Genomic DNA, 25,405 nt, shown 5'->3' on the forward strand with positions numbered 1-25,405 from the left:
AAAAATGAGCCCCAGCTGCAGCCTTTTCTGCCTGTGCCTCCAGGGTAATTGCACACGTTCTTTGCTACTCCTGCTTTCTCTAGCAGATGGCTAAGAAGGCGGATGGAGTTTAATTTCAGGCTCTACATGTACTTTGTGACTTGGACAAGGTATGGAACTTAACTGAATCTTAGGTTGATAAAATGTAAAATGGGATTGCTACTTTTGGGGTTGTTTAGATGAAATGAGATAATATATATAAAACACTTAGCACAGTATCTGACCTGTTATCATTACCCCATAAATGGTCACTTTTAGTATTTTTGACTTGTAAAATGATTTTGAGTCCAAACCTGAAAGCTGAGAGTCACCTAAACTACTCCATTATTGCCGTGTCTCACAACTGGTTAGGCACTGTGTCCTGGTAGTTCTGTCTTCTAAAAGCTACGAAATCCTTTCATTTCTAACATCTGCTCATATCTTCGTGGAGCGCTTCTGTGCCCAGGAGCCACACTGCCACCAACTTACCTCCTGCCCTACCTGCTCATGTTTCCCAACACTGATCTGACCTCTCTCCTCCTGCCAGAGGTATCTTTCCAAAACGGATCTGTGATTCATGTCTCCTCTCTGCTTAAATCCCGTTAGTAGTGCTTCATCACTTTCAGTACCAAATTCCTCCTCTTCCTCAGCTTGGTTAAAAGATCTTTCATGACTGTGTTTTGCTCCCTCTTTCTTCTTCAAACTGTGATTATCCTATTACACTATGTACAGCATCCAGCCCTTGCCTTGACCTCTCTCTGTCTCTGCGTGTGTGGACACGATGTCGTTTGGCTTGCAATAATCATTCCTTCTTCTCCCACCCTCTTGTCTCCTTGCTCCTAACCCCACCCTGACCCAAACAGGAAATCTTGCTTGTCTTCATTCCTTACTTCTTTGAGTTTTCTCTTCCCCCTGCATTTCCCATCCTTTGGTCTTGGTTAGTGGCCCTTTCACTGTGATCTCGTTGCACCCTTAGGGCTCAGAAGGTAGATGAGGGTCTAGACCTCGAAGCCGTACCCTGTGAGTGGTTTAGAAGATGACAGGAGCCTACTGTATTAAAATTAGGTTTATTATGCATTTCTCTCACTGGAGTCTGAGCTGCTTGTTTGAAGGAACTGGGGACCTCCATCTCTCTGTTCCCAGTTCTGCAGCAGTGCTTGGTGTAAAATAGGCACTCTACATTTACTGCTGAATGAAAGAATAATTGGATGGATGGATTCACAAGTCTATCACAATAGGTAGCCTTCAGCACTTTCTTCAAAATGTTTTGGTCTTACAGAATGGGAGTTAAGGCTGAAATTGTACAATTTCTGTTTGAGTTGATGGAAAAGTTTTGGTCATGTGATGGTAACACTACATCATGAATGTAAATTATGTATTTGAGTGTGACTGAAAGGGGGAATTATAGGTTGTATATATATTAATAGAATAAAAATAAAAACATGAAAACACATGGCAATGCAACACGATGAACCATATTGTAAATAATGGGCTATAGTTAACAGTACAATCATGCAAACGTTCTTTCATGAATTGTAATAAATGTAACATACTCATATTAGGGTGCTATATGGGAACTCTGTATTTTATGCATGATTTTTCTGTAAATGTTTAACTTCTCTAATAAAGAAAGTGTTATGACTTATCTCACCTGTCATTTATGATTTATCATCTTTGCCCATAATTAAAAATATTAAGGGGGGAAGCAGATGTGGCTCAAACAATTGGGCGCCTGCCTACCACATGGGAGGTCCCAGGTTCAGTTCCTGGTGCCTCCTAAAGAAGACAAGCAAGACTGCAAGCTGAACCGATGGACTGACGTGGCAAGCTGATGCGACCGGATGATGCAATGAGGCGACACAATGAGGAGACACAACAGGTGAGGAGCGGAGGTAACTCAAGTGATTGTGTGCCTCCCTCTCATGTGGGAGGTCCCAGGATGGTTCCCAGTGCCTCCTAAGAAGAAGATGAGCAGACACAAGAACAGACAGCGAGTGCAAAACAATGAGGTGGGGGAGAAATAAAATATTAAAAACATTAAGGGGAGCAGATGTAGCTCAAGTGGTTGAGTGCCTGCTTTCCAAGTACAAGATTCTGGATTTATTCCCTGGTACCTCCTAAAAAACAAACAACAACATATTAACATTGTAGCAATTTGATACAGTTACGAATTCCAAAAATAGATACTGGATTATGTTTGTAATCTGGTCTGTACCTGGGTGTGATTAAATTATGATTAGGGCTTTGATTGGGCCACATCCTTAGGGCATTGAGTTCCCACTCCTTGGTCGGTAGGGACTTATGATAAAAAGCATGGCAAAGGACAGAGTTGGAAGGTTCTTAATGTTGGAGTTTTGATGTTGGAGTTTGATGCTGAAGTCTTAAGCTGGAGGCCTGGGAAGTAAGCTCACAAAGGAAAGGGAAGCAAGCCCTGGGAAGAAAGGAACATTGAACAAAGAGAGAAGCAAGACCCTGGAAGGGAGGAACCCAGGAAGCCTGAACCCTCACAGACATCGCAGCCATCTTGCTCCAACACGTGAAAATAGACTTTGGTGAGGGATGTAACTTATGCTTTATGGCCTGGTATCTGTAAGCTCTTACTGCAAATAAATACCCTTTATAAAAACCAACCAATTTCTGGTATATTGCATCAGCACCCCTTTGGCTACTAATACAGAATTTGGTACCAAGGAGTGGGGAAGTGCTTTTGCAATTAGGGAAATGCTGGAACAGTTTTATAAATTTTATAAATGGGTAAGGGGTAATTTTTGGAGAAATTGTGAGATGCTTGATGGAAAAGGCCTAGATCGCTTTGAAGAGACTGTGGATAGGAATATGGATGCTAAAGGGACTTTTTATGATGCCTTACAAGTCAACAATGAAACTATTTTGGAAACTGGAGGAAAGGTGATCCATGTTTTAAAATTGCAGAGAACTTAGCAAGATTAACTCCTGGTGTTTTATGGAGGGCAGAATTTGAAAATGGTGAGCCTGGGCATTTAGCTGAAGAAATTTCCAAAGGAAACCTAGAGAATGCGGCTTGGCTTCTCCTTGCAGCTTATAGCAAAATGCTATGTGAGAGAGATATGTTGAGGACTGAACTGTTTGGCACAAAGGAAACAGAAACTGATTCTGGAAATTCCAAGCCTCTGGAAAGCAAACTCCCAGATGAAAGTGCCCCATTGGAGGACTTGACTTGGAACTTACAAATCAGGATTGAAGATGCAGTTATCTAGGAAAGACCTGTGAAAAGTCTTACTGTCTGATGGCTTGGACCCCTGCTTCTTGCATGCTAAACCAACAAAATTTTTGAGAAAGCTGTATGAACAAAACCACTGTCAGCTTGGACTAAAAGAGAAATGGAAAGGAGAGACTAAAGGAGAAACAGCTTTAAGGGGAAAACCATGGAGGCTGAGATTTGGAATTAAAACATTGCCTTGGGCCAAGAGAGGAACCCCACCCATTTGTATGGAGAGGGTGTGTTTGCACCAGCAGCTGAAGAGGATGGATGTTCCCACCCAAAGTTCTGGGAGAGTTTTACCACTCCAGGGTACAGAGAGGGTGGAGCACATTCCCCAAGGATTAGTGCGGTTAAGGTCAGCACCCCACAGGTCTTAGAGGGGTGGACCTGTCCCCAAAAGTTAAGAAAGGGTAGGTGGTCAACTCATTGCTCTGAGAGGGTTGAGCCTATATGCCAAAGGTTAGGGGGAATGTTGTCATCACGTCACAGTATTAGGGAGGTTAAGACTGTAATCCAAGGATTGGGTAAGGTGTAGCAATCACCCCAACACTCTTGGAGGGAGAGGTCTGGAGCTTGGTCAATACCCAGATGCTTGATGAGGGTGGAACCCAGAAAATGGCCATTGGACAAGCATGTGGAAAGGATGGGTTCTAATAAGGCACCAAGGAGAAGAAACCACCATTTTAGGAATGACTCTCACATTGATATTGAATGGAGGATGCCCTGCAGGTTTACTGAACATAGACAACCCATGACTCATGTTTCCCTCCCAGTTTCTCCATGATAAACTTGAAAATGTTTACCCTATTTCTGTCCATCATGTATTGGGAACTGATAAATTATTTTCTAACTTTCAGAGGTCTATAGCAGACAGGACTTTATGACAAGACAAACTATTTCTTTAAATTGATTATATATGATTTAGTACTTGCATTGTTACTGATATAAGGTTTTTTCGAATATTGTAATGTCTTTTTGGAATTCAGAGGGTAGAGTGTAGCAGTTTGATATAGTTACAAATTCCAAAAATAGATATTGGGTAATGTTTGTAATCTGGTCTGTACCTGGGCGTGATTAAGTTATGATGAGGGCTTTGATTGGGCCACATCATTAGGGCGTTGAGTTCCTGCTCCTTGGTGGGTGGGGACTTGAGATAAAAGGCATGGCAAAGGACAGAGCTGAGGGTTCTTGATGTTGGAGTTTTGATGTTGGAGTTTGATGCTGAAGTCTTAAGCTGGAGCCCCTAGAAGTAAGCTCACAGAGGAAAGAGAAGCAAGCCCTGGGAAGAAAGGAACGTTGAACAAAGAGAGAAGCAAGACCCTGGAAGGGAGGAACCCAGGAAACCTGAATCCTCGCAGTCTTCACAGCCATCTTGCTCCAAAATAGACTTTGGTGAGGGAAGTAACTTGTGCTTTATGGCCTGGTGTCTGTAAGCTCCTCCCCAAATAAATACCCTTTATAAAAACCAACCAATTTCTGGTATTTTGCATCAGCACCACTTTGGCTGACTAATACAAACATATTATCTGCAAGGACTGTATATGGTTTTTTAGAATATTGTGGGGAAACAGACATGAAGTGGTTGACATCAGAAAATAACCAAGTATTAATATGTGAATGGAGAAAAGTGATATAAAGTTAAGAATAACGTGTTGTGATTGGGGAGTAAAAGAAGAGACCTTCTTCAATAAGGTTATCAGGCAAAGTTTAAACTCTGTTTATCAGATACATGGGTGTTAAACTAATGGGAGTAACACTTAGTAAACCACATAGAATTATGTGGCTGATGTGTGTGGCTTGCCTATCAGAATTGCATTCTTTCATTTACCTTTGGTAGTTGTGGAATATGCTTGCTTTATATTGATGATCTAAATACTAATTGATTTTGATGTGGTCATGGAGTGCTGATTTGGGTTGACTTAGTAATTTTTAGATTTTTTTTTTGCCAGTTTTGCTCAACCAAGTACATTTTTGTCACAAAATATAGACATTATTATATAGCTAAATAAAGTTATAGTTTTATTATTTTGAATTTTTCTGGAAAATAATTTTGTTATTGCTAATTTGGACATGTCTACGTTTAATCCTTTTATTTTTATATCGAAACAGTTGTTTTGGTGGCATATGATTTCTTAGAGATGCAAACGGCACATAATAGCTCAATAGATTGAACTCCTCACAGGCTTCTATAGTCCACATGAAGAAGCTGAGAATCAGGCCTTAATTGTCGGATATAACAGGGGAAAGAGGATGTGATTTGACGACAGAAGGTTTAGCTGTACATTCTCCCTCTACTAATTTGTTTTGAAATTTTATGCAAGTTGAATTTCTTTCTAGCTGTAATATAGGTCAGTTATATAAACAGTTAAATAAAATAATGTACGTGACCCTAGTAACAAGAAAACACTTTGAAAATGTAAAATGTGGCAGAAGTAATCGTTCCATTTATCAACAGTAGAGCCACCTATATGTCTTATTTTTAATGAACTTAAATTATTAGTTGCTTTAAAGTAAGCTTGTTTGCATCCATAGATACTAATTGAAATTATGAATAAAATAAGAAAATAAATTGCAGGTACCATTGACTTATTAGTTTATTATTACAATATCAAAATGTGAAATTACGTATTATGTTTATCTTATGGGTGTGGAAACTCCCTTAAAAAACCCCCTTAAACCCCCTTAAAAAAGAACGTTCATAGTATAATCCCTGGAACCTGCGGATGAACTCGATAGATGGCAAAAGGCACTTTGCAGACATTAAATTAAGGCGCTTGGGTGGGACATTGTGCTGGATTATGCAGGTGAGTCTGGTATAATTACAGGCGAGGGTCCGAGTGAGGAGGAGGAGATGTGACTGTGTCCACGAGCACCTGGAGTGGTGCACGGAATGGTCAGGAGCCGAGGGCTGCGGGGGGCCTCCAGAGGCTGAAGCAGGGCTGGCAGAGGGCGCCCCGAAGCCTCCGGGGGCAGGGCGCCTCAAGTTTAGACTTAGGGCCTCCCAAACTGTATGGCCCTCAGTTTGCATTGTTTTAAGCACTAGGTTTATGGTAACTTGTCACAGCAGTAAGAGGAAACTGATGCAATGGGGTTGAGTAAACATTAATAAGTGGAGTTTGCTTGAATTCTCAGAGACTCTTAATTCTCACTTTGATCCAAATTTTATTAGTTTACAAAGAAACTGGTTTATTCTCCATTTGATCTATCCATATAAGTGATATAATAGGCTACCCTTAAAAACCTAAACTCCTTTCTGGGGAGCTTCCTGAAGGCCTTTGCCCGTTCTTTTTCCAGGCAGGGCCCTGCTGTTACCTCCCCAGGTCACCCTGTCCTTCTACCTTTGTCTCTCTGGTGAGACAAAGCCTTCTGGGAAGTGACAATTCAGGCAATTGCTCTGAAACAACATAGCCTTAAAGACCAGGTAATCCCAGAAAGATGTTAAATATGCTGTTTGCTTTTACAGTTTTTATGCAGATTCCGAGATGTGTAAATGATATAATGTTGAATTCAGTTGCATATTTGAAAAAAAGTGTTTGCATTCTTCCACTTTTATTTTACTGTGGGAACATTTTATTAAATGCTTTCAATAATTTAAATAAAGAAAAAAATGTGCTTTTTAGACTCTTGAGATCATGTATGTAGGAGACCACTGCTACTGATAGCGTTTCATGTAAACAGGCATCAGAATTTACATTTTATTTGTATTTCATACTCTAAAACAATAAAAGCTCTAACATTGGGTTATAGAAGGAAATCAAATTAACATGGGAAATGACATTGTTAAGATGCCATAACTACTTAATCAAGAAGTAGGTTTTGACCTGATGACCTGATCTTAAGCAGAGTCAATGAGCCCTAAAAATGATGGAAATAGGATCTGCATCGTTCTCTTCAGTTAAGACCATTCCACCCCTTCTCAACCAGTGATGAGCAGTCTTAATTCATTGGCCTCTGGACATTTGAGGTCACATAAGCAAGGGAATTCCATTGCTCGTTTAATTTGAGTTTGGTTTGGGGAGGGAGGTAGAGGCCAGGGACTTGGGTTTGGGGTTGGCGTGCACCCCACCTTGAGTTCAGAGCCCAGCCTTGAATAGGGTCTGTATGAGAATAAGAAGACATCACTTTTGTGAGTCCCCTGAAGAGCTTTGCATGGGGTTCCCAAATGCTAGGGTCCTTGTGTTTTTGCTCTCATTTTTATGAAAAATTTCAAATATAGACAAATGTGGTATAACACTGGAATGAACCCCCACCCTCCCTGCCCAGATCCTACTGTTAAAAAGATTTTGCCACACTTGCGTCATCTGTTCTCTCTTTTTCCCCTTTCATCTGAAGTCTTTTAAAGCAAATCTTTCACAACATGTCATTTCACCCCTCATTCTTCTGTGTGCAGCCCTAAAAATACCATGGCCAGATTTTAACTCTGCCTCTTCTCCATCTTCATTCTCGAACACTGCCTGTGTATGCAGAAGCTAAGAAAGAGTTGAAAGATTTACTGAGTTGAAGATAGTTGCTTTAGTCAGTGAAGGATGTAAAACTTGCTGTTAACAGTACTATTATTTGTTGTTGTTGTTAAGTCCCCATATAAGATGTGTATTAGCTAATTGTGAATAACTCATTTAGCTTGTTCATTTGTTTTTCTCTTCAATGTATTGTGATATAATTAATTCCTTACTTTACTTAAAAGGAGAATTGTAGGATCCATGAGATAATGGCCTTTTGGGATGTCAGTAGTCAAGTATTCCTGTGGATAATAAGACAGACATGCTCCTGGCAAAGATGTTCTGCTTTATCCAGAGGTCTTTCCCTCTCTCTAATTAGTTGGCTTCTCAGAATAAATGAGTTAGATATTTAGAAAACTTTCCTATTAGAATTTATTTTCAATAGTTGTGTATTTTTGTATAACCTTGTCACAAGCGAACAGTGTTTCACGTGTCTGCTTTAGAATTCTCAATCAAGTTATCTCTGTCACTGTGGAGATACATGATTTAAAGTTTGATTTTTGAAATAAATATTATATCCAGAAGGTGTCGGCATAGCTCCTATTAGATGGGAAAATAAGCAACATCGGTATAGACCTCCTCACAATCACGGCAAAGCCTCCCTCTTTCTTTTGAGGGCTTGGGGGCACGTTTTAAAATTTCATGCCTCTTAGTCTGTTACGGGAATGTCCTTTCAGATCAGTGAGTTGCTATTCAGCCGAAATGACTCACTGGTTAGAAGGATGGTCAGTCAACCAAACCAAAAGTCTAGAATGACTTTCAAGATCTTCAGCTCTCAAGGAAGGGTGTCCACGTGCATTTCTGTGTACATCTAAACATGGTTATAAGCAGATATCTGAAAATTATACCCAAATCATGATTTTAGATCATGCTGAGAGAGAAGAGAGGAGATCTTGGTTCAGTTGTCAAACAGTATGACCTAGAAGCCTCGTTAGATAGCGCGCTGTCTGTGTAGCAGCATTTATTTATATATTTCAGCCCTATATTGATAATGAACTCCTTGCGTGCGTGTGAATTACTCGTCAGCCTCAGTCTTATTATTAGTCCATTACATCATTATAAGTTATTTTACATCATTGTAGATATGGTGAAATTTGTGTTCCAGGATTTCATGGAACTGCTGATTTTCTTCACAAGCATTTAATGCAGATTCCACAGTGTCCACCTCTACAAAATGAGCTTTTACTATGTTGCGCTGGTGTTATAGGGTCTCTTCCGAATCTAAAATTTTTTTATTGTAGGGATTTAAAACATACTCTCTGCTGAAAATACCTGTGTCATGCTCTCTTTTGTCATGGTGCCAGAAAGGCATTTGTTTTGACATTGTACTTTACTTAGTCTCCCATTAAAATTCAAGCACCCTTGGGAGAAAGTACCCATTAACCTTGATAATCTATTAACACCTTAGAAAAATTGCTTTTCAGGTTAGTACCTGTCATCTTAGAAAACAGACGGGAATCAAGACAGCTGAATATAAAATATTGACCCCAGAAGGCAACAGAGTCAGAGAGGCCATGTTGGATTTGGAAACTCTAGTGCCTCCAGGGAGCACCAAGTAGTACATATGAAGTGGCGAGCTGATGAAAATAGGTTTAAGCTGCTTGTACTGTGAGTGAGCAAAGCACCTGTCTAATTATGATGGATTTTTAACTTGGTTATTTTTACAACACAGCACTTCAGGGTTCAAACAGAATGGCCAAAAAAAAAAAAGAAATTAGATTTTCCCCATCCGTGGCCCCTGCCGTGTCACATGGGGAGCTGTTGGTGGAAAGCTAGTTCAGATTGGTCCCCCCAAAAGGATCCCTATTGGAGGCACATGAGAACAAGTTTACAAACTTGGGAGCAGAGGGTGCTGCAGAGAGAGGTAGGGAGCCATCAGGATTTTTATGTGCACATTGTTTATTTAAGGTCTTAACTATAATGTTACTCTTCCATAGACTTTTATAAATTTATACCAGATTGTTGTACATATCTGTGTTATTTACATCCTTTCCCAGGCTGAGAAATCCTTGAGTCTTATATACATACATATAATAGCATTAACAGGTTAATCCTTAAAGGCCGGAAACTTTCAAAGTGGAATAGTATTTTTTACTAATGCAGAGTTTGTATGTTACCTGAGGTAGCATTTAGGAAATTTTCTGATTTAGATATCCCTCTTTTGTACCTCTGACTTACCTAGCAATTTTTCAGACAAGTAAACCTTTAGTTTACTTACTTTTATCTCCCTTATAAACTATTAAGGTGAAGCCCATTTGGCTTTTAGCGCTGGGTCCTGGTAGGCAGTATATGCTCAGGAAATGCTTAAATGGATGGACAGACAGATGATGTGTGCCAAGATCTGAAGTGGGAATGAGGGTTAGAGTTTGAAAAAACTAGTTACTGAAGTAATTTGATATGAAAAAAATTCCTTGGAAAGTTAGGGTAATTGGAAGAGAGGGTCAGAGTAGGGTTGAGATAAGGATAGGGGTCAGGGGGAAACTGTAGGATAGGGACACTTCAAATCCTCCAAGAAAGGTTAAAAGTCCTCCAGTTCCAGAATCTTCCCGGGCTTTGTGCCCCCGCAGACTCTAGACAGTCTTCCCAGAGGAATAGTTCCCCTGCCGTAGGATAAGGGGCTTGGGTCCCATGCTTCCATCTTCCCTGTCTGCCTTGTCACATTAAAAAGGCTGGATCAGATATGCTCTCAGGGGTAAGCAGAGCAAGAAGTAATTTTAAGAGCTTGCTGTTCTACAGATATTTTCCAATTAAAGATGGGAATGAGAAACCACTATGATGTAATGGGGCACAACCAGGGCCTGTCAGTCAACAACTGTATCTGTCACATCCTTTCCTAAAAAAAGTCTGAGATGAGGAAGAATTGGAATAAAAATGGGAGGGGGTGATGGGGTGCTCTGAGCATTGATGGCCTAATGAGGAATTATTCCAGGAAAGGGCCAATTTAGAAGGTGTTACAGGTTTGGTGGGTAGGCCAGGCTTGTACTCAGTGAAATGAGACAATTCTGGGCAGCTCATTAAGATCTTTTTGGTTCTGTAGTCATAAAATCAGACATCTCTGCATCATCTGATTTATGAAGGCATACTTTTCACATACTGACTTCTCATAATGTAATTTTATAACCAATAGATTTCTTAATCACACTGAATCATAGGGACTATAAATCAAAATCATTTTATTTATAATTTCCTTCTGCTATTAAAAACCTCACTTTGCAATAAAATTTTGTGTTATGATCATTACTTGTTTATTTTTGTCTGTTTTGAAGCAATTTTTTTTCAAAAATGAGAAACTGCAAATTTGTTTCACTTCATCAGCCTACAAGGTTCATGTGTTATTAAATTATGCTGTTTAGTTCCTTTAAATTGAGGCATTTGTGTAGTTCAAAAACATCTATATGAAAAAATTAGAGCCTAGTCCTCTATCCTGTCTCTCCTTTTTTATTAATTTGAGGTGACTTTCAAAGAATGTGAAGGTTTAAAGATAAACCTATGTCATCATGCTTTAGTTAGGATTTAACAAAGAACAAAAAGAATGAAGCAGCAATACTTGTTTTACTATGAAAGTCATAATGGAAGAGAGGGAATCCTTATAGTTTCACATCATGTAATATAGTAAAGAATAAGTGCTAGAGACAGTCTTTATTTGAATGGCATCAGTGAGTCCAGTGAAACAAGAGTTTTCTCGAGTGCTGTGTCAGTTGTTGAAGGCAGGAGTGTATTATGATTTAGTGGCGTCTCTTTGCTGCGTTTGATGAGCTGTCCTAGAAAAACATTTAGAAGCAATAAAGCATCCATTTGGCTCCTAAGTAATGCGGCAGGCATTGCTCTTTGCATTAACTATTAATTCAGGAAGAGAAGTGACCAACTGTTAATAAGCTTTATCAAAGGAGGGAAGTGAAAAACACAGGAAAATTCAGAAGGGAGGCTCTCTTCAATTTCATGTGCAATTAAAAAATACCCAAAGCTGAACGGTTGGTGCTCCACCGTTCACGTGACTTTTGGCCGGCTGTATTTAAGTGTGAGTTCCTGGTAGATGAATTAAAGGGTTCTCAGTTTAAGGAAGAACTGTGTAGCCCAAACCTGCGACAAAGGAGAGGAGGCGATGGCTGGGTGAGTGGCTGAGACTGGGCTGATCTCTCTCTGTAGTTTTGAATATTGGGCTTATTTTTTAAGATGAATAGTAGTGATTTAGGTTTATTTGTTTGCTCCTTTTGGGGGGGACAGTTCCTTTTCTTAGATGATTATTGCTTTTTCATTACCTGGGAAATCAGCTCTGTAATGCAAAATAACACAGATTTATGACTTGGAGGTTTATAACCTGAGGAAAAAAAGAAATAAGAAATGCTTATATAAAAATATATATATAATTTATTATTTGAAAGAGTTTCTAGGTAGGAATGTAACCTTTCACTCTTCTACCACAAGTAAAATAAATGGTCTTCTTTGTTGCAAATGCTTAAGATTTATTAACTTCAGGATTATAACCAGAATATTGTTTTCACACATAAATATAGGGACTTCTTTCAGGTCATTTCATACCTTACTTTGAAGCACTTTTTGTGCCATAATAGCATGAGGTTTTCATTTCACTTGCTTTGAGGTTCTTAATAGAGAGTTAATTTGCCTTCTTTAGTGACATGAAAAGAGATGAAAGTAACAGTTTTTTTCTTCCTTACAGCCAACTAAAGGACATTTTTGCTGTGTTCTTCTTCCCAGCTCTCACTAAAAAGTAGTACAGTAGAGTTCTACACAATGGAAAAAGATCCTGCATATAGAAAATGTTAAAATAGATGTGGTAATTATTTGTAAACCCAATATATATGTATAATGCTTTACATATATAGCTGATAACAGGATGTTCTTGGTACCATAGTAAACAGATTAGGAAATCGTTTAATGTTGCATACGTTTGATTTTCCATTTGAAAATTTCCCTGTTAAAATCTATGTATATATTCTATGCTTACTGTGAATTACTCTGAAGTATATTTAAAAGCAGTTTCCAAAACACATTCCAATAAATACAAATGTGCTGTTTATTTGGGTTCGTAGCCCTTGGTGAGTATTAGAGATAATTAGCCCTTGCTGAGAGTAAGTAGCAATGGAATCAAGGACGAGCGCAACTTTTCTCCCCCCTATTATATTAATGTCATATGCAGAGAATAATGCATTTATGTTTACAGAGAACCTTACTTTCTTCATCAAGGGCGTACAGACTCAGAGGAATGGAATGAAATTACCTTGTAGGATGTTAGGTTTTTCAGTAACCTCTCTGGTTGGTTATTAAGTCACTAGATGGGTTTGTTTCTTTCAGATAATCACTCCTTTCAGAAGGATAATGCTGTGCGCTGAGAACAGAAAGGAGATGGAGGACTGGATCAGCTCCCTGAAGTCTGTGCAGACCAGAGACTCTTACGAGGTAGAAGAGCGTCTCCTCTGCTCTCTCATGTTCTTAGAGAGTAAATACTAACCAAGCTAAACGGAGCTATATATATACATATATATATATGTGTGTATAATGTGTGGATGCATTCAGCAGTTAGTTTAAACCCTGGTTTGAAATTTTCTATTTAATGCAAAGTGCTTTACTTGTAAAAATTATGGATTTGAGATTTTTATCCTAACGGTCCACACTGAATAATTAAGTTGTTCCTAGTCATGTTCTTTTGTTTGGCACGTTTGTCCTCGCTTCTCATTCTAGGTGGCCCAGTTTAACGTGGAACATTTCTCAGGGATGCATAACTGGTACGCCTGCTCCCACGCGCGACCCACCTTCTGTAACGTGTGCAGGGAGAGCCTCTCTGGAGTCACCTCCCACGGCCTGTCCTGTGAAGGTAGGTGGAGGCTAACTCCTGTTCTCTCCCAACTCTACCCATGCTGGGCGCACGATGCTGTTACTTCTTGAACTCTTATGGTGGGAACACATTTCCCCTGCACGACCATCACAGCTTGAAATCGTGTTTAAGTTTTATTGTAGCTTAAAGTGAGCTCTGCACACCTGGGACTAATTTGGGAAATATATTTTTGCACAGGAAAATATATAAAATCATTTTATGCGATGTGTGAATCAAATTGTAGCATTTCGCTCCTAAGGAACTAGCAACGACTGTTACCAAAAAAAATCTTTGGACTTTGTTTCTTATTTTAGTATTCTTCATTTTGCTCTGATTGACTATGAAGAACAAGACGTTCTGTGAGAATAGTGTGTACTCTTTGGCAGAATCCTTGATTGTTACTTATGTTGCATTATTTAAAGCATTGGGTCCTTTTACTTTATTTATGTCTAATTTAAACGTCTGCCATACTTTTTAGTTTCTTTAAACTTTTCTAAAAATAAGACCTATCTGTTCTTTTCATTATAGGATTGTAGGTTATTTTTCAATTTCAAAATAATGACCTCTGAAAGCAAATTGGTAATCACCCAGGGATAACTCACCACTGTTAGGTTTATTTCATTGCATACCGCAGTATTCATACCATTGTGTACTATTTGATATATGTATAATACTAATACCAGTTTTTTCCCTAATAGGGAAATGTCTTAGGTAATTTTGAATATCATAATTATGTAATAAAGTAGTAATAAAGTCCCAGTTTTACTTGATTTTTTGGGGGGTTGCTGGGAACTGGGGATTGAACCTGGGACCTCATATGTGGGAAGCTGGTGCTCAGCCACTGAGCCACATTCGCTCCCCAGAGTTGGTTTTTCCATTTGTTTTGCTTGTTGTTTGTTTTTGTAAGTTTTTTTGGAACCACCGGGAACCAAACCTGGGATCTCCCATGTGGGCAGCGGGCACTCAACTGCTTGAGCCATATATCTCCTCCTTTACTCGATTTTAAATAGTAAAATCTGAGATAGATCATCTTACAGTCATACAATATGGCACAGCGTGGTGGTTAAGAGTGGGGCTCCGTGGTTAAGCTCTTTGGCTTCAATCCCATCTCCATCATTACAAACAGGATGACCAGGACAAGTAGTTTCACTCTTGCAGGCTTTCGTTTCCTCATCTGTAAAACAAGGGCAAGAGTCATTTCTACCTCATAGAGTTGCTATGAAAATTAAATGAGAGAATACATCTACTAAAACTACTTTTCTAGTCAAACTGTAGGAGTTTGTAACTGTGCTCTATGAGAAATTTATGAAGTGAATAATTTCAGATTGCACCACGGTCCAAGGCATTACAATTCATTAAAATGAAGTTTGGCTGCCAAAGGTTGCCTGCCAGCCAGAAAATACTAACCCAGGGAGGAAGGAAGCCCCCAGCCTTCTAGCCCCTGAAACTATAAGCCAAGAAATTCCTGTTGTTAAGCCAAAAAATAAATAAATAAATAAAATGAAATTTGGAAGCACCACTGAACGTCTTCTAGATTGAAAGAATGATTGCAAACAAAGCTGTAATTTGCTTTTAGGAATCTGAATAATCTAAAGAGGTCGTGTCAATCTGAGTAACTCCCACTAGATCTCTTTTCTTTTGTGTTGTTGTATTTTGACGGTCTTTTTGCTCTTAATTCCTAGTCTCTCATCCCCAAATGCTAAAAGCAATATCAGATCTGAGATTCTATGTGGTACCTTCTGATATGAGACTTCTGTGTAGTTAAGTATATTTATCTGCTTAGAAATTGTGGTCAATAGTGGAATCACTGAGTATTTTTCTAAGCATTTTAAAAGAAAAAAATTATGTCAGCTAGAGAGAAGAAGAAATTTAAGCCTTTAAATAAACATGTTATATCATTCTGTAAATAAAGGGATCTTCCTTTTTAAAACAATGTCTCAATTATTGAATTTTTAAATTATATTTTTAGAGGATTATATATTAGTATTCAGTTCCCTCCTGGGAAAAATTTTAAATCAGCAGCATCTTGCCACTAGTATTTTTAGAACTGTAGCAGAAGGTTTTATAAAATACCCAAGGGTTTCATGAATATAGAAAACATTGCCTTTTTATTTTATAAGAGTGTAGTTTTTCAAGATATTTTTGTCATTTTCAAAGTTAAACTTTAGAAATCTCCAAAAATCTGAATACACTGCTTGCTTGATGAAACAAAATGCAGAAGATACTTTAAAAGTAATATCAGATGCAGATACTCAGAGATTTAGTATTGCAGTAAAGTAGCATAATTTTGTCATATCTGTGTATTTTTTAAAGTTTATGGTTTTGAAATTGTGGCTTTACAGATTAGGGGAAAGTGCTTTATTTCTTAAGTACTTGTTTGGAGAAGTTTGTATAATTATCATTTCTAACAAAATTAAGATGCCCATTAATCATTTCCATTCCTTAGTGATCACAATTGCAGTCTGGTTTGTGTTCTCATTATCATTGTATGTTGTATTAAGCAACTTTGTTGTTCTCAGTGCTCATTGCATGAAGCATTTTAGTATCACTAAGATGTGATTTTAATGTTTTTTCCTGAAGTTTGATTTTTAATGACATTTTCAAAGAACCTGCTGCCCTCTTATACTTCTTACTTTGATCTTTAGTAAACAGTTACTGACTGTTAATAACAAGTACTTATTTGTACTTACAAAGCACCGTGAAGATTCTGATGCCCATTTAGGACCACGCTTTGGGAAAATGTCCTAGTAGCTGAAGAGGCCTAGAGACACGAATCAAGCCCGGTTTACATAAATAGTCCCTTGTGTTGGTGCAAAAGGGATCAGGTCATGCTAAAATTCTTTTTTTCCTGCTAAGCTTGCTTCCAATAGTGTTGTTTATTCATGCTTGTTTATCAGTCACAAAATTCAATTGAGAAAATTCTTGTTGTCTATGTGAAGTCTGTGTTGGAGCCACCCAGTCATTTAAATAAAAATAGTATGATCTCCAGGAAGTTGTCAACGCACAGAAAAGAAGAGGTAAGCAAAGTATTTACAATATAGGTAGACGTGCACTTTTCAAAGAAGAACCCGCTCCATCTGTGGCCATTTACCTATCAACTACTCATGATACAGGAAGCATTTTGAATATTTGGCTGTAGGCATCTTTTTTACAATACATCAAATTAGGGTCCTTTAAGAGAATAGTAAAATAACCTCTTATTACAAAGGTGTTAGTGGTTAACTGTTAGAAACTCAAAAGAATGTGTGAAAAGGGGCTGCCTGACATTTAGAACTCAGCAAATTACCTTATGTTTCCACTGAAATGATCTCTACTTTAAAGAATGTATCTGAAAAGTCAGAAGCTGCAGTTTCCAATCATTCTTGGATCATTTGTGTCCTTAGAAGGTACATGTGTTTAGTAGTAGTTAAGTTTGATATTCAGAAGCATGGGTAATTTTTCAAATGATCTGTGGTTTACATGGTTTTACATATAGATGCTGCTTATTTCCTGGTTCTGTTTCCATTTATTTCCTTTTCATAGGCTCATTTATGTTGAAATGCCCAGGGAGAATTAGTGATGTGTATAACGGGAACATCACTTCATTATTTCTTCTTTCTATCTTATAATGTAGTTATCCCAACTTAATACATTTAAAAATGTTTTATGTCCCTTGTCAGCCTTTGTTCCTTGATGTTTGTGTATCTTCTTTTTATTTATTTATTTATTTTAATTTTTTCTTTCCCACCTCCCCCATGCTGCTGTTTTTGCCGTCTGTCTGTGTCCATTTGCTATGCGATCTTCTGTATCTATTGCTCTCTCTTTTTTTTGTCTTTTCTTCTTGTCTTTCTCCTCTAGGATTCACCGGGATTTGATCCTGAGGACCTCTGATGTGGAGAGAAGTTCCCTGTCAATTGCGCCACCTCAGTTCCTGGTCTCTGCTGCTCTTCCCCTTGACTCTCCCCTTCATCTCTCTTTTGTTGTGTCATCATCTTGCCACGTGACTCACTTGCACAGGCACTGGCTCACCAAGCGGGCACTCAGCTTTGTTGCATGGGCACTCGACTCACCACGCAGGCACTGGCTCACCGTGCGGGTGCTGGCTTGCCATGTGGGCACGCACACAAACTCTTGACTCGCCATGGGGGTACTTGGCTCACCATGTGGGGACCCACGTGGGCACTCGGCTCACCGTGAGGGCACTCAGCTCTCCACGAGGGTGCTGGTTTGCCATGCAGGCACGCTTTCTCATTTCTTCTTTCACCAGGAGGCCCCAGGGATTGAACTCCAGTCCTCCCATATGGTAGGCGGAGACCCTATCATTTGAGCAACATCTGCTTCCCTGTATATCTTCTTTACATACTTGCCTTTAAAACTCCTTTGTATTATCCTATCCTGTATCTTACTGATATTTTAACATTTTTTATTGTATATGTTAAAACAGAGAAAAGTGCAAATATCAGAGGTGATGATTTTCACTAATTAGTCATATAATTAGCACCCAGATTAAGAAATAGGATGTTACCAGTACCCCTAAATTACTAAATTTTATTTGCTTCTGTCCGTGTGTGTGTTAATTTCTTTCTCCTCAAGAATGAATTACTTCATATTTATTTCCTTTCTGTGGCTCTTCTATGAGTGAGTGGAATCTCTCTAAATATCTACCTATAACTTGAAGAAAGTGCGTCACACATGTGTAGGCATAATTGTTTTGTAAAATACCATTACTGTTGCTTAAGAGTAATTTAAACTTTTGAAAAATGTATGGTCCTTGTATCCTCCACCCCCTTTAAAATGAACATCATGGTTTGATTTCCTTTCACCATTGGTATTTATTCACTTTTAAATGGTTGACATGACTTTTCTTTCTTTCTGTAGTGTGTAAGTTCAAGGCTCACAAACGGTGTGCAGTGAGGGCAACAAATAACTGCAAATGGACTACCCTGGCCTCCATCGGAAAGGACATCATAGAGAACGAAGATGGCGTGAGTTTCTGTTCCACCACTGATGAGTCTTCCCAGTGCTCCTCTTATTTTCTGCTCTCGGGGTGCTTGAAATGGTGGCACGTTACGGAGAAGTGTTTATTACTAGGCATAAATGAAACGTTTTGGTTGATTACGAGATGTTGCTGTTAATTCAATCCTTCCTATCACTCTGCAGCTTTTAAATTGTGAGGGAATTCCGCTGTGAGTTGGCCATCGTGATGGGCTGGTATTGCCAATGCTTGTCTGACAGTCTGGAAGATACTCTTTGAAACTTAACTCAGGTGTTCACGTCTCGGAGTGCGGTACTTCCTCTCGAGACAGCCCCCCACCTTCTAAACCTCGCCTCTCTAGCACCCCCTCTGTGAATCCGTGGCAGTGCTTCCTGATCACTTGATGAAAATCCCTTTCCATTCCTTTCTCCCCAGCAAGGCCTTGACTCCCGAAGGGCCGGGATATTTGGTCTTGGGTGTGGTGCACCTCTACGGTCCCCAGGGCCTAATTTGATGCCCAATGATTGTGTGTCAAATAGACAAAAGCCATGCACTATCGCCATTGTGGGTTCCACAGAGTCGGGGGTCACTGCCTGTCTCCCCCAGGCCTCACTGACCGCCCTTCCTGCTCCTCAGGTAGCCATGCCTCACCAGTGGCTTGAAGGCAACCTGCCCGTGAGTGCCAAATGTGCCGTCTGCGACAAAACGTGCGGCAGTGTTCTCCGCCTGCAAGACTGGAGGTGCCTCTGGTGTAAAACAATGGTAAGGATTTCATAATTATTGTGTCCTATTCAATTAGCTTCTTTTTATACCTTTTTCCTGTGTGTGGGTTGGAGGGAGAATAAAATATCCTTGGCCGGGAGGATCCTGGTAACACACCGATACTCCCGTTGCAATGTTCATCTCTTTTAAAGCTATACCCCTCCAGTCGGATGGCTTTTTCAAATTCCCTTTTTTAAACCTGACTTTCGTTAATACTCTTCTGTCCCCTGAGGAACTCTTCTCCACACGTTTATTGTTTTCCTTGTAAGCAAGGAACACACAGCGGTTTGCTGTTTTCGAGTCTATTTTCCTGCCGGTGACACATGGAAAACCCTTCTCTGGTGCACCACCAACTTGTGTTTCACAGTCAAATGTCATTTTGCTACAGTTGTGTGTATGTTCTCTGGGAGTGCTCTGATGGATGGATGCTGAGTTCAGGAGGTCATGCACGGATATTTTACACACTTGTCAATTTCCTTGCACGAATCAGGAGAGAAGCTCACCCAGCACAACACCAAGCCAGCAGTAACAAACGCTCTTGCTTGTACCAGGCCACTTGAGCCTGCGCCTCCCGCCTCCACAAAGGCAGTCGGGGCAGGGACAGGCCACGTGGACTGGGGCAGGGGCTGAAAGGCTGTAGCGCGAGGAAGCAATAACCAAGTGTTCCTGTTAGCACTGGGAGACGCTCTCAGACTGTGGCACAGTAGCATTGCAGCTGGGCTGATGTGTTTCCTGTTGTTTTGAGTCATTTCGTCTCACAGAGTTGGAAATAAGCCAAATTTGGAAGCTGACCCCAAATACAAAAAGGTGGAAAAACCATTGGTTAGTAAGTCTGGTATCCATCAGCAAATGTACGAGATGTGAGTATGAAATATTGATTTCATATTCAAGAGACTGAATCCACAGGCCATAGAGGAAAATAAGTCCTACAACTTATAATCTATACTTCCTTGTGAATTTTAAATCACATGTGATTCTATGTGCCCTCATGCATTTATTTTATTCTTTGTCAATTGCCTCTTTTATTGGCCATATGAGTTACTTTTCAGTTCTCTTATCCCACTTAATTTACTATATAGACCGTGACAGGTATCCCTTTTTGGAATTTTAGTGTAACCTTAACCTTTAAAGCCCTTTTATTTGTCCTTTGTTTTAAAGGAGGTGCTACACAAAATTTTAAATCTTCATCCCACCTAAGATTTCTTTTTTGGGGAGCAGTCACTGAAAGAAGTATTTACTGCTGTTTTTATTGATCTGTACACTTTCTGACGTCTATTTTGCTACTTCTGGAGTTTCAGCTTTTCTCTTCTAATTTTTCAAAAGGAAAATAGATCATGTTTGTGGTAATTATTTTATTTATTTATTTTTTAAAGATTTATTTTATTTATTTCTCTCCCCTTCTCCCTGCCCCATTGTCTGCTCTCTGTTTCCATTCACCGTTTGTTCCTCTGTGTCCACTCGCATTCTTGGTGGCACTGGGAATCTGTGTCTCTTTTTGTGGCGTCATCTTGCTGCGTCAGCTCTCCATGTGTGCGGCGCCACTCCTGGGCGGGCTGCACTTTTTTCACGCAGGGCAGATTTCCTTGCAGGGCACACTCCTTGTGCGTGGGGCTCCCCCTTGTGGGCGACATTCCTGCATGGCAGGGCATTCGTGCACACAGCAGCACTGCACGTGGGCCAGCTCACCACCCGGGCCAGGAGGCCCTGGGTTTGAACCCTGATCTCCCATATAGTAGGCAGACACTATCAGTTGAGCTACATCCATTTCTTTGGTAATTATTTTAGAACTGTTTTATATAAGCATCATAACCTTAACCCATGTAAATAAGTCTCTAGCTTTCTCCAGCCAGTAGTTTTTAAACTTTACAAAGTTTAGCAATAGGAATTATTTAGATTTTTCACTTCATCACTCTACTTACTACTAACTTTTAGAAATATCACAAGTAGAATAGCAATATTATTACAGATGGGAGAAGGTAGCATTCTGGAACATCTTCTCCCTCTTTTCTATTGGCAAACTCAAACATCTCCTTAGTGTGACCCTGCCCTGTGCAAGTTGGACGTGCTGATTTCTGGGACACCATCACTCTGATTACATCTTTCTTAGTCTTCCTATATACACTGTCCTTTATCTGTTTGCAGATTATTTTGCCTATTGAATATGAGTTTCTAGCAGCAGCATATTTAGTGTATAACCCAGAGTCATACAACAAGAAAAACAACACTCACAGTCCCATAACCCTAAGGAGTCAATTCCTTATTTTCCAGCCATCATCTACTGTTTAGATATAGTTTTACCTTCTCTGTAAAGATAGTGGAGTTACAATTTCATATTCTGCTTTTTCTCATTTAACATTGTGATAAATATCTTTCAGTTTTGTGTCACAAGTCTCACAAAAAAACTATCTGGGCATGGTAGTATTTCTAAAGTCCATTTCGATTTTTTATTATTATAAGGCATAATAGGAAACTGTCCAAACCGTGGTCATCAACGAAACACAAATCTACTAAATTTCAGTTATTTTCTCAGAAGTTTGAGATAAATGCAGGTTGAATCAGTATGCCCAAAAGTGTTAATGAAATAAAGCCATATTGTATAAATGCTTTACGAAGGGTCTGCTTTTACTGATGAAAACGTTTAAAAGGCTCTCTAGGAAGGTACCTCAAGTGTTCAGATTGCTTAGGTTGTACATTATAGTAAGTTTGTCCTACTTTTGTTCTCAATAGTATCTTGAGCGACCTTAATACCTTTTCTTTCTACAGAGTCAGCATGTTCACAAGTACCTTCGGTGTGTCTCACTTTCCAAGATGTTAGCCTGGGAGGTGTGCAGCGATAGGACCTTTTTGTTTTCCTTGCAGAGCCAGCTGTCTAGCTGCAAACATTGGCAAGGATGCACTCAAGAGTATAGTAATATGAAAAATGGCATAAAAGAGGTGTGAACAGAAAGTTGTAGGACTGCTGCAGAGAGAGCAGATATGGCATAGATTTTATTTATTTTTATTACATCTATAGGAATTTTATAGGGTAGATGTCATCCGTTTATTTTATGGAGAATGATATTGGGACATATGGTGACCTTCCCTCCTCCTTCCTTCCCTCCACGTCCTCCCTCTCTCTTCTATCCCATCCCTTTGCTCCCTCTCCTTGCCTTCCCCAGGCATTTACTATGTATATACTACTAGCCTGAGACCATCATGTAAATAGGCTGCAGAGACCAAGATCAAATTCCCAGCCCTGAAATAATAAGTCCATTCCTTGGAAGTATTAAATATTGCCCGTTTAAAGTAGTTTGTGGATTACGGAACATTTTGTGATGATGCAGTTGATTCTAACTGATCAGCTCCTTAAATGTAATTTATAAAACAACAAAACATTCATTTTCATGATTCTTGAAGATTTATTTGTTTGTTGTTAGGTGCACACTGCCTGCAAAGATTTATACCATCCTATATGTCCGCTCGACCAATGTAAAGTATCAGTAATACCTCCAATTGCACTAAACAGCACGGATTCAGATGGTATGTAGCTGTGGTGTAAGTAAGTATATTCCTGGTATATGTAACATTTATATGTGTATTTATTTTCCCAAAATAATTAGAACTGTAATTGGTGATTTTGGTCAGTTTTTATGTAATAACTTCATTTAAAGTGCTGAACAGCACATTTAATTTTTAAAAGTATTTTAAGCATAAAGTTGTAGTATGTAACTATTAACATGGTGAAATTACCATGTGTAAGAGTTTTTATGTTCATTTTGGCAAATAAAATAAGATCATTATTCTTTACTGAAATGCAGCTGGAAAAGGTTAATTTTTAAATATGTAGTCTTTTTTCTCTCTCCATAATTAACATGGCTGTTACTGAAATGTGGTTTACTATAATTTCATGCAAGGGTTTATAATTCTATAAAGTCACTTACTTTTGCCAGTGCCTTACAGTTGAATTCTAAGTTTAGCTTAGGGACTCGTTTACAACACTGGTTTTGGGATAGCTTACTAATAACCTCTAAGGATACCATGTTACAAAAGGCTATTACCATACATTATTATTAATGTTTTGCATTGATATAGTATTCCATGCTTTTCAAACTTTTTATATAATTTATGCCAATAGATATCACAGATAAAACTTTCAAAAAATAGAATTTCTTAACTTCTCCTCTTTCCACCCCTCCCCCACACAAGTCCTGCTATATCAAGGCTCTGTTTTTTATTATAAATTTTAGAATATTTTCTCAGGCTTTAGCTAGGAGCAGTTATAATATCTTATAATATCGAAGTTAGATATGTAAATTCTTAAACAAATGTGAGTTTATAAACTGTAATTGGCTTCTCCTGTAATTATGTATAGTTAAAGCAGGTAGTATATCTCAAGTTATCTTTGATCAATACTTTGACCATATTTGGTGTGATTTTTCATTAGAGAGCATATTTTCAAAAATAAGTTCTATGTACTTAGTATGTAAATAATAAACATTTCCTTTTGGGAGGGCTAAATTATAACTTATTGTTCAAGTAATAAACAACGTTCTTATGAATTTATCTTCATTTCTCTGTGTTTTTTTTTAATAGTTTAAAAGAGAAGGCTTTTCATATTGATTTTTTTTACTGTTTTTTTCTTTTACAGGTTTCTGTAGAGCAACATATTCATTCTGTGTTAGTCCTCTGTTGGTTTTTGTCAATTCTAAGAGTGGAGATAATCAGGGAGTAAAATTCCTTCGTCGATTTAAGCAGTTGCTAAATCCAGCTCAGGTGTTTGATTTAATGAACGGAGGTCCTTGTTTAGGGTAATTGATTATTCATAAATTTTGTTTGAATGAAACCTAGCACTAAACATGAAATATGTCTGACTTAGCTCATGAAAATTGTAGATTTGTCTAAACATCTCTATGTTAATTTCCTTTTTACAAAGTTTTAGTTATAAATTTTAACACTACGTTTTAGATGCTTGTATAATTTCCATATGAACTGAATGTGTTTAGAAAATGTGTTTTAGTAATATATTCTACATCAAACAGTATTGTCAGTTTGCTTACCTCTAAGAAAGATAAATTTGTTTAAATACAGAAATATAACATTAGGAAATGATTTGCACAGAAGGCTGTACAGATTTATATGTAATACAGTAATCAAATAATTTCCTGGGTCTCAAAGTCACTTCCATCCTCAAGGGGTTCAACTCAGTTCACATACAAAGAAATACTTTCATTAACTGTCTTTTTTTAGCTTTCTGGTATGTTAAATAACTTAAAATCTGAGAAAAAAAATTTTTTTTAGCTCCATGGTATTTTCATTGAGATAAAATATACCTTGAGGCATTTTTAATACGTATTTAGTGTATGCATTTGATTTTTCTTGAAGAGGCAATGTGTCATCTGAACCAGGAAGCCTGATCATAGAAATCGTAATTAGGGGATTTGAGAAGCCAGCACCTGAAAAGGCATTTTGTTTTATAATTTGACACTCTCCTTTGTCTTCTCTCTTTGTCTCCTTCAGTCTCTCTTTGTGCTTCCCTTTCCTTTTGGCCCTCTAGGGTCTTTCTTACTGTTTTGATGTTTTTTTTCTTGCTTCCGTCCTTCCAGTCGTGGGGATTGGTTTCTGTCCGCTATCCCTGTCCACTTACCATGCCTTCCTTTCCTCTGTTTGGACCCAAGCCTTCCTCCTCCAGCCTCTCCTCACATCCTTTGCCTCTCCCTTCCTTGGTGCCTTCATCTCCCTATCTAGCACATCTCCTTTATAATCCTGCATCATTCCATTACCTTATATTATCTTATATTCCTGAGGTTTATTGTATGCATCCATCCTCTAAGAGTCCAAGGATCTCCCTTGGAGAAGCTTTGTAAGATTGTCCCTATCATAAATTTGTAGATGGCCCACAACACTTGAGGTATACAAAAGTGCATTCAGAAGGTAGAATGCGTCAAAAGTTGAGATGAAGGAAGATAGAGGTAAAAAAGATCGGCTGGAGAGAATAAAAGAGGAGGGAGAGAAAGCAAGTTGGGAATTCTAAAGGCGGTACATGGGCAGGGTCTCTTTAAGGACTGCTCAGAGCTCGAGCACCCTACATTCCCCACTCCTGGTCTGTAAGATGCCATTCC

At 38.7% G+C, this 25,405-nt stretch overlaps 1 protein-coding gene across 7 annotated transcripts in view; it reads left to right on the forward strand.

Annotated features, from left to right (window-relative positions):
• Nucleotides 1-25,405, forward strand: part of DGKH (diacylglycerol kinase eta) — a 192,878-nt gene that overhangs the window by 107,065 nt on the left and 60,408 nt on the right. For 5 of the 7 annotated variants that reach the window (XM_058276630.2, XM_058276632.2, XM_058276631.2 and 2 more), the window contains exons 4-9: nt 13,072-13,176; nt 13,459-13,591; nt 18,449-18,555; nt 19,182-19,307; nt 22,724-22,826; nt 23,935-24,094. In XM_058276630.2, the coding sequence (XP_058132613.1) occupies nt 13,072-13,176; nt 13,459-13,591; nt 18,449-18,555; nt 19,182-19,307; nt 22,724-22,826; nt 23,935-24,094 (734 nt within the window). Of the gene's footprint in view, nt 1-11,467; nt 11,869-13,071; nt 13,177-13,458; nt 13,592-18,448; nt 18,556-19,181; nt 19,308-22,723; nt 22,827-23,934; nt 24,095-25,405 lie in introns of those variants that run through there. The other 2 variants (XM_058276636.2, XM_004474819.4) reach the window with 2 other exon arrangements.

This window comes from Dasypus novemcinctus, chromosome 15 (genome assembly GCF_030445035.2).
Source record: "Dasypus novemcinctus isolate mDasNov1 chromosome 15, mDasNov1.1.hap2, whole genome shotgun sequence".
NCBI classification, from domain to species: Eukaryota; Metazoa; Chordata; class Mammalia; order Cingulata; family Dasypodidae; genus Dasypus; species Dasypus novemcinctus.